Source organism: Corylus avellana, chromosome 11, assembly GCF_965113065.1.
Source record: "Corylus avellana chromosome 11, dhCorAvel1.hap1.2, whole genome shotgun sequence".
Lineage (NCBI taxonomy): Eukaryota > Viridiplantae > Streptophyta > Magnoliopsida > Fagales > Betulaceae > Corylus > Corylus avellana.
Window position 1 is genome coordinate 1,523,617 of NC_142500.1, and position 14,133 is coordinate 1,537,749.

Consider the following 14,133-nt stretch of genomic DNA (forward strand, 5'->3'; position numbering starts at 1 on the left):
AAGTTTGTGTAAAAGATTGATGGGAAAGATATACTTGCTTTCCTCACACACACGCACCCTTTGCAATTATTCTCCAACTTTAAAAAAGTAACAATTAATCTCTCAAAATTATCATGTATTTTCACTTTCTCCCAACAAATTTGGATGAATAATATATAATGTGATTCAAAATGTTCATTACACACCCCTTTAATCAAATAAAAAGAAAACTAAAAAAATTCAATTGAAAAATGTGTTTTTTTTTTTTGGGTTAGAGTCATGTATGGTATTATTCTCTTGGGCATTTTTTGTTTATTTTTATTTTTTACAAATTTACTAAAACCTATATGTAGGTCTTATAAATTTAATGGTGAATTTGCACACTTTCTGTACAAAAACGGACAGGAGAATGAAAGTAAACATTTATTTTCTTTATATTGTAGCATCTATCTCGCATACATATTTGCTGAGTTGACATGCTTAATCTACTAATAATTGAGACATTTTGTTGGTCAACTCTCGTTAAATTTTTACAAATTTATTATTGAATTTGTTGAATTCAAATGATAGATTTGCAAGAATTGAACGGGAGGAAAAAAAAATCATTTCTCTCCTATAATTGCTATTTGGTATGCCCTTATGCTTCTTCCATTTTTTTTCATTGACGTGGCATTATCCTGAGGAGAGAAGGATGAGAGGAGGACAAGAGCAAAGTTGATGTATTAAAAAAAGGAACAGTTTTTAAGGTAATAAGATGTTCCTTTTCATAGTAGAGAGTCTATATAAGATGTTCCTTTTCATTGCTTCCTCTGTGTCAATGTATTTTCCTTCGCATTTGGATCTCTCCAGTCCAAATGGACTGGAGGGAACCGGTTCGCTTTAGCCTAGGGGCAGGATTGTCCAAAAATTCTGCATGAATGCCGTGGCTACGAAATAACCGCCGGAAGGATGAATAGTTCATAGACGGGTCAAAAGGGTTTGAAATTTGAAGTCTCGATTGATCCAAGTTACAGAGGGAAAAAGTAAATGAATGGAAATGCTTTTAAAAAAGGAAGTGAAAAACCCATTATACAATTCTCTCTTTCATTGCTCATTTTCGGTTCAATGGATTGCAATCATAGCCTGGGGACTAGTTTTCTATGTCGTTTATTGCGAAAGCCTCGCTCTGTTTCTTTTGCTACTGCAATACCATATGTAAAACCCAGTTCGTCATTATCTGATAGCATGGAAAATTCGGCGGCTTGTTTCGATGGGCGCTTTCAGAACATACTCAAGAAGTTATCAAATCATAATCTTCTTAAACCGGTGCCTTCAATAGCTGATGTGAATTTAGATAGCAACGAGAGGCTAGGATTGTATTCTGAGGTGCTACGTAGTTGTGCTTTGAAGAGGTGCTTGAATGAGGGTAAGGCGGTTCATGGGCAGGTGATCAAGAATGGGATGGACCCGGATTCCCTTTTTTGGAGATTGGTGGTGGAAGTGTATGTGAAAGGTGGGAGTTTGCAATGTGCACGTCAGGTTCTTGATGAGATGCGTGAACGGGATGTTGTGTCTTGGACTGCACTGGTTGAGGGCTGGATAGATAAAGGGTACAGCCGTGACGGTATTAGATTGTATAGCGAAATGCGGAAAGATGGTGTCAGGCCAAATGAACAAACTTTGATGAGTGTCTTGAAAGGTTGTTCAGAGTGCTTGGAATTGGATATTGTGTCACAGTTGCATGCAGAAATCATTAAAATCGGGTTCTTTTCGGATATGTTTGTTGGGTCTACTCTTGTTGACCTTTATTCAAAATGTGGTGAGATGGAGCTTGCAAGTATGGTGTTCTTTTACATTTCTGAGAAAAGTGTTGTGTCGTGGAACGCTTTGCTTGTTGGATATGCTCAGGTAGGTGACTGGGAAGAGATTCTGAAATTGTTTTCTGCAATTAGTGAATTAGAATTGAAGTATGGTAAGTTCACCTTATTGACTGTCCTTAAGAGTTGTGCACACTTGGGAAATTTGAGAGGGGGGCAGGCAGTGCATGCTCTGGTTACCAAGATGGGTAGTGAGCTCGATAAGTTTCTGATTTGTTGCATTCTTAATATGTATTCCAAGTGTGGGTTGCCAGACTATGCACTCAAAGTCTTTGAGAGGATCAAAAATCCCAAAATAGTGGCCTGGAGTACAATGATCAACTGTCTTGATCAGCAAGGCCAGAGCCAAGAAGCAGCGGAGATGTTTTGCCTAATGAGACGTACAGGTGTGACACCAAATGAATATACTCTTGCTAGTATCATCAGTGCTGCTAACAGTCTAGGTAACTGGAAGTACGGCGAAAGTATTCATGCTTGTGTATATAAACATGGTCTCGAATCTGATAATTTCATCAGCAGTGCACTTGTTACAATGTACATGAAAACTGGATGTGTGCATAATGGTTGGCAGGTTTTCAATACGATGAATGTTCGAGATATAGCTTCATGGAACGCCCTTTTATCTGGATTTCATGATAACAAAACTTCTGATCAGGGGCCAAGAATCTTCAAAGAATTGCTTGTGGTAGGTTTCAAACCTGATATCTACACGTTTATCAGCATTTTAAAATCTTGTTCCAACATCTTGGATGTAGATTTTGGGAAGCAAATACATGCCCATATCATAAAAGATGGCCTTTGCAGTAATAGTTCCATAGGAACTGCTCTGATAGACATGTATTTCAAATGCTGGTGCTTAGAAGATGCAGATATAATTTTGAATGAACTGACTGAAAGAGACCTCTTGACTTGGACAGTCATCATTTCCAGTTATGTACAAACCAATCAAGGGGAGAAGGCCGTGAAGTGCTTCAGTCAGTTGCAACGAGAAGGCTTGAAGCCCAATGCCTACACTCTCTCCTGCTGTTTAAGTGGTTGCTCCAGTTTAGCATTGCTCGACAGTGGCCGGCAGCTCCATTCCATGGTTATAAAATCCGGATTGTCAAGCAACATGTATATTGCTACTGCACTTGTTGATATGTATGGGCAATGCCGACGCATAGAAGATGCCGAGGCCATTTTTAAGAGCATGACTTATCGGAATGCAGTCTTGTGGAACACAATCATATGTGGATACTCACTAAATGGGCAAGGAAAGGAGGCTCTCGAGGCTTTTAGGATTATGTTAGATGAAGGGGTCCTGCCTGATGAGATTACTTTTATAGGAGTTCTTTCTGCGTGCAGCCACATGGGTTTGATTGAAGAAGGGGAAAAGCATTTTAACTCATTGAGCAAGGACTATGGAATCACTCCTTCTATTGAGCACTATGCTTGTATGGTCAATATCCTGGGTCGGGCAGGCAAATTTAGTGAGGTTCAAAGCTTTGTTGAGAAGTGGGAGCTTACCCAGAATGCCTTGATTTGGGAGACCATTCTTTGGGCCTCTAAAATGCATGGAAATGTGGAAGTTGGTGAAAGAGCTGCAGAGAAAGTACTATTTGAGCTTGAAACAGACATGGACTATAATTATGTGATGTTATCTCATATTTTAGCTGCCAAAGGAAGGTGGGATGATGTTGTGAAGGTTAGGACATTGATGTCCAATCTGGGAATCACAAAGGAACCAGCATGTAGCTGGCTGGTGATTGATGCTCAAGCCCATAAGTTCTTTGCTCATGATATGTCACATCCAAAGATAAAGGAAATCTGTCAATATTTGGAGGGGATGGCTCGATGAAGAACATGCGTCATGGGTCATGGATGCTATCAGGAAATCTGATAGAGAAGTTGCCCCCCCACCCCCCCGGCGAGCTAATTAATGGCAGAGTTTGGGAGGTCATTGAGTTCTGCTCAACTTTGAGGAGATGCTGATTTTGAACATCCTGTGAGGAGTTGGTTGCTCTTGACCTGTCCAATTCCATTGCTAAACAGATCCATACTTCTAGGAAATGCTAAAAACCCTAAATTTAATTTTCCAAAAAAAAAAAAAAAAAAACCCTAAATTTAGGGTTAGTAAGAAATTAGACCCCAAATTAATGTGTGCACCAAAAAATGTTTGGTTAAATTAAATTGAATTTTAATTTCTTTCAACCCAATTGAGAAAAAATTGATTTTCTTCCGAAAATCGTTCGGGTAATACCACGTAGACCACCATACGATTGTTATACAATTGAAATAATTTGAAAGTGAAAATTAATTTTTTATTTTTTATTTTATAAATGCTGATTCAGTGACTGATTTTCAATTATATTATAAAGTCATATGATAACATTTTTTTTTTTTTGGAGTGATAAATGATAATCTATTAATCTCAAACAAAAAATAACAAAAATCTGACGTCCCAAACATAATTTCTAATTATATTCTATTCTATATTTTATTTTTCGTTCTCAAAATTTTGAAAACCCTTGAATGAGGTTTTTGACTACTCACCAAACAAGCAGCTCTAGCGCTGTCCTCATCACATCAATTGGGGGATGCCACGTCATCAGAAAGGTCAGCTTACCTGTGTCAGCGTCACAGCAGATCTTTCACCTCGACTGGCCACTAAAATACCCTCGATTACTCGAAAGATAACACTCGTATTCGCGCTTCTTTGACAGCCACAGCCAGCCGACTCCGCTCGCTGCCTCCTCTCTCTCTTCAAATCCGCACCTTGTTGATGCAAGCGATTTGCTATTGTTATTTTCTTTGTTAATCTATTTGGTTCGCGGGAATCTGTAGAAAACGAAAAGAAAGTGGAATCGTGGGTCATACCTACAAGTTTATTTTTCTTTGTTTTTGAAAAGAAAAGCTCTCAGTCGGCGGAATAGTTGTCTGAGTTTTAGTCTGTAATGATTTTTCTGTCGCTATTGATGCTCTTTTAGTTTTGGCTGTGCATTTGATGCGTTTGATGATAAAAAACTGCTTCAGAGCCGAAGCTTGGCGTTCAAATTTGATGGAATGCGATCTTATTGCTCTGAAGATGCGTAGCCCACCGCCTGGTTTTCGATTTCAGTTCCCCAATAAGCTTCGTACCAGTTCGAAGTCACCGTTGGTTTCTGTTAGATTGAATTCTTCGTCTTCTGCTGCTTTAGATGTTGTAGAATCGAACCCCACAAGTGATTCGGATTCCTCCGCTACCCGAAACTCGCCGAGTCATTTTCATGAAAGGTTTCATAGAAAACCCAGAAAGGAAACGGTTCGTGATTGGGCTAATTCAGTCTTGTCGAGGGAGAAGATTGAAAAGAATGTAAGAAGTAGACCTTTGAGTTTGGATAGTAAGGAACGGTTAAGACGTTATTCTGGGATGCTGCGTACTTGTGCTTCGAAAGGGTCTTTGAATGAGGGAATGGCCATTCATGGGCAGGTGATCAAGAATGGGATAGACCCGGACTCTCATTTGTGGGTTTCTTTGGTCAATGCTTATGCAAAATGTGGGAGTCCCGTGTATGCGCGCCGAGTGCTTGATGAGATGCCTGAACAGGATGTTGTGTCTTGGACTGCACTGATACAAGGGGTTGTGGCCGAAGGATTAGGTAGTGAAGGTGTTAATTTGTTTTGTGAGATGAAGAGGGAAGGTGTGAGGCCTAATGAGTTCACGTTGGCTTCCGTGTTGAAAGCTTGTGTTATGTCAATGGATTTGAAGTTTGGGACGCAGGTGCACGCAGAAGCAATCAAAGTTGGGTGCTTCTTGGATTTGTTTGTTGGGTCTACTCTTGTTGATCTTTATGCCAAATGTGGTGAGATGGAACTTGCGGAAAGAGTGTTCTTTTGCATGCCTGAGCAAAATGGTGTCTCATGGAATGCCTTGCTTAATGGTTATGCCCAGGTGGGTGGTTGGAAAGAAGTATTGAATCTGTTTTGTAGAATGAGAGAATCAGAAATGAAGTTTAGCAAGTTCACCTTGTCTACTGTCCTTAAGGGTTGTGCGACCTCAGGGAGTTTGAGAGAAGGCCAGGCTGTGCATTCTGTGGCAATCAAAATGGGGTGTGAACTAGATGAGTTTTTGGGTTGTAGTCTTGTGGATATGTACTCTAAGTGTGGGCTGGCATATGATGCACTAAAAGTATTTAATATGATCAAAAATCCTGATGTAGTAGCCTGGAGTGCAATGATCACTTGCCTTGATCAGCAAGGTCATAGCCGAGATGCAGCCCAGCTATTTTTGTTAATGAGATATGCAGGTGTCCCACCAAATCAATTTAGCTTTGCAAGTGTTGTTAGCGCTGCCACTGGTTTGGGATTCCTTCAATATGGTGAAAGCATCCATGCTTGTATATGCAAGTATGGGTTTGAAAGCGATATTTCAGTCAGCAATGCCTTAATTACTATGTACATGAAAAATGGATGTCTACAAGGTGGTGCCCGGGTGTTTGAGGCAATGACAGATCATGTTTTGGTTTCATGGAATGCCCTTTTATCTGGTTGCCATGGCAACAAATTCTGCAATCTAGGACCAAGAATCTTCTATCAAATGCTGGTGGAAGGTTTCATGCCGAACATGTACACGTATGTCAGTGTTTTAAGGTCTTGTTCTAGCCTGTGTGATCTAGGATTTGGAAAGCAAGTACACACCCATATCATAAAAAACAGCATTGATGGTAATGATTTTGTTGGGACAGCTCTTGTTGACTTGTACGCCAAAACCAAGTGCTTGGAAGATGCAGATGCCGTTTTCAATAGGTTGATTAATCGAGACCTCTTTACTTGGACTGTCATCATCACTGGTTATGCACAAACTGATGAAGCAGAGAAGGCTGTTAAGCGCTTTAGTTTGATGCAACAGGAAGGTGTAAAGCCCAATGAGTTTACTCTTGCCAGCTGTTTAGGTGGTTGCTCCCGAATAGCTGCCATGGAAACTGGGCAGCAACTTCATTCTTTGGCAATTAAGGGTGGGCAGTTTGGTGACATTTTTGTTTCTAGTGCACTTGTTGATATGTATGCAAAATGTGGGTGCTTAGAAGATGCTGAGGCTATTTTTCAGGGCTTTGTTTTTCGGGATACTGTTGCATGGAACACAATGATATGTGTATACTCACAACATGGACAAGGACAGAAAGCTCTTGAAACCTTTTGGAAAATGTTAGATGAAGGCACCATGCCAGATTCGGTTACCTTCTTAGGTGTTCTTTCTGCATGTAGCCACATGGGTTTAGTTGAAGAAGGGAAAAAACAGTTCAACTCACTGAGCGAAGTATTTGGGATTACTCCTACAGTTGAGCATTATGCTTGCATGGTTGATATTCTTGGTCGAGCTGGAAAATTTGATGAAATCGAACTCTTCATCAAGAAGATGAAGCTAACACCACACGCATTGATTTGGGAGACTGTTCTCGGGGCTTGCAAAATGCATGGAAATGTGGAGTTTGGTGAAAGAGCCGCAGATAAACTTTTTGAGCTTAAACCTGAGATTGACTCCACTTATATATTGCTGTCCAATATTTTTGCAGCCAAAGATAGGTGGGATGATGTCAAAAAGGTCAGGTCATTGATGTCCAGTCGGGGTGTTAAGAAGGAACCTGGATGTAGCTGGGTAGAGATCAATGGTCAAATCCACATCTTTGTGTCTCAAGATGTTTCGCATCCAAAAATCAGGGATATTCATTTAAAATTAGAGGAGCTTGGCCAAAAACTATTATCAGTAGGTTATGTCCCAAAAACAGAACGTGTGCTTCATAATGTCACTGACAGAGAGAAAAAGGAACATCTTAATCATCATAGTGAAAGGTTGGCTCTTGCTTTTGCCCTTATAAGTCCCAACCCTGTAAAAACGATTAGAATTTTCAAGAACCTACGCATCTGTGAAGACTGCCATGATGTTATGAAGCTCATCTCAGACATCACCAATCGGGAAATAGTTGTTCGTGACATTAATCAGTTCCACCACTTTAAGTGTGGCACCTGCTCCTGTCAGGATTATTGGTGATTTGTTTGGCTCCAGAGGTGTTTAGCAAGTTGACCCGTGCTGAAATTAAACTCTAATCCTTGGTTTTGGAGTAACAATGCCCTAAGTGCTAGTACCCAGGGCAAAAAAAACACTTAAAAACTGAGAATCCAGGTATTTTCCTTCATGAATTAATATCCCATGTCATTAAATGTTTGTAAGCAGCCCCTCCCCCCCACCCCCCAACACACACACACACACACAAAAGGAAAAAAAGAGAGAAATAGGTCCACATGCATACACTACACAAGGGTTCTTATTAGTATCCATGTAAACATTTAGTGTTTGATAGTCAATAATGTCCACATACTCCATCCAGGTTTTTGGAGCTCCTAGGCTAATTGAAGTAGAATATTGCAATGCCACTATAGTTGCTCCCTCTGTGCAAGTTCCTTATGAGAATGACCTGTCCTTGTAGGGACAGCCATTCCATTTGATTGATGGGAGCAAATTGAAAGATACAAATGCCTCCAGTTTTATAGAAGTCGGAATGCCTTTACAATCTAAAATTCTTGTCCGTTCTTTTTTCTTTTTGGGTTTGATACGTTCTTTCCGTTTGTTGCAGTTATTCTATATGATATCGTGCAGGCTGATGCTGCTGTTTTGGATTCTTTTGATGCAAATTTTGTTCTCAGAATCAAGGTTAGCACTGTATTTTTCATGTTAAGGTAATTTAATCTGGTTGTTAAGCATACATTTTTTTTTAATAAGTGGTTGTTAAGCATACATATCCATGCATGATACATACATTTTTTTGGGAACAGGGGCACAGGTCTAATATATTTGCATTTTCTTAGAAGTAAAGATATGCGTTACCAAATCTTTGTCTACTTAATGTTCTATGAACCATGTGCATTGAAGATTGAGTTGTATTATTTGCTGGACTAAACAGAAGCTCACTCTTATTATACAGCCTCCAACAGTTGACGTGTAATGGATGGGTAAGATGAACGGAGAGGGAAGACAGCACACTCTGACAACTTATTACAAACTGCTGTTTATTTCAAGAAGAAACCATTGTTGTGCCGACTGAACTGAAAACTGTCTGGCTTCTTTGCCATTTGAAGCTTGAAAGCTGCATGTGAATCTTGCAAGTGATGTGGTACCATTATGTGCAGGTATGTCCTGTCCAGAATTTGATTGGTACAATTTTTCAAAGGTAATATGATATTGCCCGCCTTGGTGCAAGTTGCCTATGGGATGACTTGTCTTTGTAGAGACGGTCTTTCCATTGGCTTGATGGGAGCAATTTGAAAGGTACCAATGCCTCCGGTCCTGATAAATGGTGTGGAGAGATGGCCCTCAAGAAAGCTTTACCGGATTTGTATAGCATAGCTCGCATTAAAGATGCTTCCATAGCGGATTATTGAGTTATCTAGTGGCTCCCATCAATAGAATATAAGCTTTATTAGAGTGGCTCACAATTGGGGGTGAATGTCTTTGCTTAATTCTTCAATTTGTTGTACTCCTTTAGAGTGAGATGGGGAGGTAAACAAGCTTTGCTGGGCCCGTTCGAAGAGATGGATGTTCGACATTAGATCGTTATATAACATTCTTGTCCCTCATGATAGTATTCCCTTTCTTTGGAAGAGCATTTGACGGAATAAGGTCATCATGAGAGCTCTTCTTTGCTTGGTCGGCCGCCATAAGGAAGATCCTCACAATTGATAACCTAAAGAAGCAGCATGTCATGGTAATTGATTGGTGTTGTATGTGTAAAAGGTGTAAGGAGTCTGTAGATAATCTTTTTTCTCCACTGTGTGATTGCTAGTGCCTTATGAAGTGCTATTTTCAGTTATGTTAGACTATCTTGCTTTATGCTTAATCAAGTGATACACCTTTTTACTTGTTGGAGAAGGTTGAGTGGTAGTCCTCAGAGTGCACCAGAGTGGAAGATGGTATTGTCCTGCCTTTTGTGGTGTCTTTGGAAGGAAATAAATAGTAAGAGTTTTGAAAACTGGAAAAGGACTCTGGTGGAACAAATTCTTTCTTTTTCAATACTCTTTATCACTGGGTAGAGCTTGGTTTTTATGATTTTCTTTTTCTTTTTCTATTTAAGTGTTTTTCTTGTATATTTTCTGTGTATCTGGATTGCGCCTTTTGCGCTTTTTAATGATATTTCAATTACTTGTTGAAAAAAAAATGAAGTATTTTCTTAGCCCTATTTTTCCTTTTATTTTTGGGTTTGAGATGTTCTTTTCCATCGTTGCTGTCATTCTATATGATATTTGGGTAGGCTGATGCTGATGTTTTGGATTCTTTTAACGCAAATTTTGTTTTCAGAACCAAGGTTAGCATTGTATTTTTTATTTTAAGGTATTTTAATATGGTTGATAACTATAAACATGGATGCTTGATACATGCATGGCTACGTGCTGTGACAAGATGTGCTTTTGCCCATTGTTTTCCACACCAGGGGCACAGGACCCATATATTTGCATTTAACAGATATCCTGCAACCTAATATGCTCATTGCATTGACGATGGATTCTCTAAATTTTTATTTATTTTTATCTAAAATTGCTAAAAAAACAATTTTTTTTTTATATTTAATTTTAAGTAATGTTCTTTTCAAATACATTTCTTATTTGATTATCGATTCTTTTTCTATACCATTTAAATATTATTTATTTTTATTTTTTTTAACCCAAACACCAAAGAAAAAAAAAAAAAAAAAAGATACAAATAATAAAGAGAGAAAAACACATGAAATACAACGAGAAATGCTAAGAGTGCCGAAATAATGTAGAGCTTCTTCATTGGTACTCCATAGCATTTTTCTCAATTAATTATTTATATACTTTCCAATGAATAAGTTTCATATTATTTTGGTACCCATCCCTTGTTAAAAGATTTTTTTTTATTTTTTTTGCCAAACCCTTGGTAAAAGATTTGGTACCACTAGTATTTCTCTTAAGTTAAATACAAAACGCATTTGGTTTAGAGAATCAGATGGACACATTTTTTAAGCTTTTGATTAGCCATTTTACATGCAACCCTAAAATACAACAACCACAATGAGTGCTCTAAGGCAGCTCATCGGGTTCTCATCGGCATCTCCAGAAACCTCATCTGCCTAACCAAACAGAATGGTTACACATACTTTCATCATGAAATTGGTTGCGTTCTTATAAATACGCATTGAGAAATGTAAGGGAGCGCAAAAAAAAAGCGAAGTTGCTAGAAATAGCATGATTGAGGCCTTCTTCACAACTTTCCTACTTCGTTCCTGTATCCTCATCGGAGAGTGGATTCTCAACTTCACTCTCACTACTGAAACCATCATTACTGAAAAATGAAGGCCTTGGTCTGGCTGAATCAGAATTTTGAGAGAGGTCATACTTGACAAATTTGATTTTCTTCTGTTCACCACTTCTCCCTACTGTCCGTTTTCTTCCACCATTTTCCGTCGACTTCATTGTGTGGGCAGCAGCTACAAATGCAGTGCTCATGGATTCGTTCATCTTATCCTCATCTGCATCTTCATCTTCCCCCTTATTATCAATGTAAAAGAGAATATCATCATCCACTTTTTTGCCCTCCAACTTAGATGAAGGCTGTTCAAAGTCTGCTTTGGAAATATCAAGAACTAATTTGGTACGCCATTTTGAAATGCTATCATCAAATACTCTTATTCCTCGATCCTCAAGGTTTAGTAGCCACTCTGGAGAATGAGATCATTCAAAATTAAAATTTTGATTTACAAGTTGGTCATAACTATAGAGTGCATTTGTTGTGAATACCAGGGACCAAAAGAATATTAGAGCTACTCACTAATAAGAGCTTTAGGTGAAGATCCATTTGATAGATTCGCTTTTTCCGACAACCCAATCTGGCCGGTGACCCATTTAATAATTTGGGAAGGTAAATGTGAACCGGCGAAGGCCTTTATGTAAGAGATAGCTCTCATCTGATCCCCAAATTTCCTGCAGCAAGGCCAATATTGGATGAGACTTTTGCACTTGAGGTTTCATTAGAATTTCAACATCACTCATTCTTTAGTACCTGAAAAATTCTACAGCCTCATGTGTAATAATCAATCTCACCATGGCAAGACATTTCATGCGCTCAGCAGGTACATAAATTGCTCTCTCAGGACTTAGAAAAGAATACTCTACCAATATGACAGCATCATAGAGGACTTTTCTTAACAAAACTTCATCTTCAGAACTCTGCATAGACATATTTGCATGGGATGCTCTTTAGAATAAGGACCATCTTCAAGATATAGATGCTTACTTCCATGATGAAATAAGAAATGTTTTCCTAATAAACGTACTCTGCAACTAAAAGCTCAACATTCCAAGAAGTATATGCCCAAGAAATAATTGGTAACCCTTTACAAATATAGAAAATGCATAGAAGCTCAAAATAAACTCCATGACTTCAACGATTCTGCTAAAACTGATATTTTCCTCCAAAGTAGCGAATTTGTGGTATTGATTAAATCTAGTAATAAAGGACAAGATCCCAAGAAAGATTGGCTATGCTCTGAGGAAAAGAAAAACTAATCAACTCACATCACTGGTTTCATCTACTCAAGTTCCTATTAATTTAGAATGTAGAACCACTTAAACAATTTGCATACATAGTTTGACAAGTGTACTGCACTCACATTCGTGGAAGCACCTAGGAAGCGAGAAAACATACCGATTGTAGGGAATACATATTAACAGATTAAGCATTCAAAAGAAAGACATGCTAACCAGTAGGGAAGTCACAGGTAAAACCGCCTCCAGCAGCATTCGGACAAGGGTCTCTGTTCGACAAATAAACCAGGATGTAAGCACATCAAAGTTGAAATCAGACAAAATCATATTGTAACAGGACATGCTAAATTATTTCATCAACAATCCAGTTAAAGGAACATCATAAAACTTAATGTATACGAATAAGAAAAACAGTATATAAACATATACAATAAGAATCTTGTTGTGCATTTTCCAAATATTTAGCCAAAAAAAGCATAAAAATAAACACTACTAACCGAAAAAGTAAAAGTTCCCCAAGCCAGTAATTGAACCAACAGCCCAACTCCTCAGCTCCTTCTCCAACTCTTCCCTCACAATCCCAGCACGGAATCTCAAGCACAGTTCCAACAGAAACACCTCTGCGATGACAACTCCAGCCAAGTGACCAACACCACATCCTCCTACACTAAGCCTTTCACAAACTTCACCGCTCACAAGCGGCAAGAAAGACTCTACTCCGCCATTCGAATCGATCCAAATGCGAACTAAATCCGCAAAAGGAGTCATCATATTCGAACCACATTGCTCACCATCATCCTTACAGCAACACACATTTATGTACCCAAGAATGGCTTCCACCAAAGACTTAGCCTCCCTCATTGCCTTCCTCTCCCTCTTCAAAGCCGAGTCCTTTCCAAGTAACTCAACCACCACCCTGTACACCTCGAACACCACCGGAGCGAGCAATGCTATGCTCTTCGAAGCACCACACGAAACAGAACACGCCGATACCAATTGAAACAGGTCCTTTGAGGCAGAAATCCGATCCAAAAGGTCATCTTTCGGTAAATTCCGGCTACGGAAGGTTAATCCGGCGTAGACCCAGATAGATTCGAGAGATGGGTCATACTGGGTTTGCATTAATTCGCGGAATACATGAATGAAATGTGAGAAATTGGGGGCTTCTTTGTGGGTTTCGGCTAAGAGGTTTCGTATTGACTCGTTTAACTTGAGCTCGTAGTTTTTGCCTGTAATGGGACAGTTACGGTTTTGTTCAGTTGTGGAATTTGTGGGTTCGATTAGAGTTAAAGCCATGGCGCTTGTTGTGAGGATTGAATGGGAGTGAATTAGAGAGAGGAGCCAATGCTGAAAGCAAAAACCCTAATAAGCTGTAAGCATGACACTGGGTGAGAACTCAATTGATTAGGGTTTAAGGGCCGAAAGACGAAAGTAATTGTAGCGGCGAGCTCAAAGTTTCGGTAGCGACCTCATTAGCAGTAATTACGAGAAATTATTTTTTTACGTCGACATATTTAATTGATTAAAGTGACTACTATCGCCTCAATAACTCTCAAAACACCTATAACATTCCTATTAAACTATTCAATTCAAAAGAGAAAATTTATTTTTTCTAATTTGAAAAATCACTTTAAAAATAAATTAAACATTAAATTCTAGTCTCTTTTCTACTTTAGTTAAATATTATTTTTAATTTTTATTTTATTCTCGGTAAATAAAAGAGAAATAGAAGAAATGAATATATATAAGCTTAAAAAACAAATAACTTTTATTTTTTAGCTCT

General features: G+C 38.7%; 3 protein-coding genes across 5 annotated transcripts; 2 read left to right on the forward strand and 1 right to left on the reverse strand.

The window, feature by feature from the left end:
* Positions 1–808: 808 nt before the first annotated feature.
* LOC132166425 (pentatricopeptide repeat-containing protein At2g33680-like) lies at positions 809–3,731 on the forward strand. Its single transcript, XM_059577230.2, has one exon. The coding sequence runs from the start codon at positions 1,006–1,008 to the stop codon at positions 3,670–3,672; it is 2,667 nt and encodes an 888-aa protein (XP_059433213.2). The 5' UTR covers positions 809–1,005; the 3' UTR covers positions 3,673–3,731.
* Positions 3,732–4,530: 799 nt separating this feature from the next.
* On the forward strand, positions 4,531–9,945 carry LOC132166694 (pentatricopeptide repeat-containing protein At2g03880, mitochondrial). Of its 3 annotated transcripts, XM_059577561.2 has the most exons (4): positions 4,531–7,974; positions 8,426–8,502; positions 8,774–8,978; positions 9,078–9,945. In XM_059577561.2, the coding sequence occupies exon 1, from the start codon at positions 4,819–4,821 to the stop codon at positions 7,840–7,842; it is 3,024 nt and encodes a 1,007-aa protein (XP_059433544.2). In that variant the 5' UTR covers positions 4,531–4,818; the 3' UTR covers positions 7,843–7,974; positions 8,426–8,502; positions 8,774–8,978; positions 9,078–9,945. The 3 variants fall into 3 exon arrangements, with proteins under 3 accessions (XP_059433544.2, XP_059433543.2, XP_059433542.2); XM_059577560.2 differs by having other exon boundaries at positions 8,426–8,528; positions 8,774–9,945; XM_059577559.2 differs by having other exon boundaries at positions 8,774–9,945.
* Positions 9,946–10,740: 795 nt separating this feature from the next.
* On the reverse strand, positions 10,741–13,738 carry LOC132165721 (uncharacterized). The gene is made up of 5 exons (XM_059576393.2): positions 12,848–13,738; positions 12,567–12,619; positions 11,866–12,032; positions 11,635–11,786; positions 10,741–11,524 (listed from the first exon to the last, which is right to left on the reverse strand). The coding sequence occupies exons 1-5, from the start codon at positions 13,644–13,646 to the stop codon at positions 11,079–11,081; spliced, it is 1,617 nt and encodes a 538-aa protein (XP_059432376.2). The 5' UTR covers positions 13,647–13,738; the 3' UTR covers positions 10,741–11,078.
* Between the last annotated feature and the right edge of the window lie 395 nt (positions 13,739–14,133).

Bases quoted from the DNA above. Each gene is read 5' to 3' on its own strand.
- LOC132165721 (XM_059576393.2), bottom strand. From the start codon at position 13,646: ATGGCTTTAACTCTAATCGAACCCACAAATTCCACAACTGAACAAAAC. The intron at 12,033-12,566 runs GTTAGCATGTCT...ATGTCTATGCAG, and splicing joins TACCTGTGACTTCCCTACTG to AGTTCTGAAGATGAAGTTTT. The intron at 11,525-11,634 runs GTGAGTAGCTCT...CTCATTCTCCAG, and splicing joins TTCACCTAAAGCTCTTATTA to AGTGGCTACTAAACCTTGAG.
- LOC132166694 (XM_059577560.2), top strand. From the start codon at position 4,819: ATGCGTTTGATGATAAAAAACTGCTTCAGAGCCGAAGCTTGGCGTTCA.
- LOC132166425 (XM_059577230.2), top strand. From the start codon at position 1,006: ATGAATGGAAATGCTTTTAAAAAAGGAAGTGAAAAACCCATTATACAA.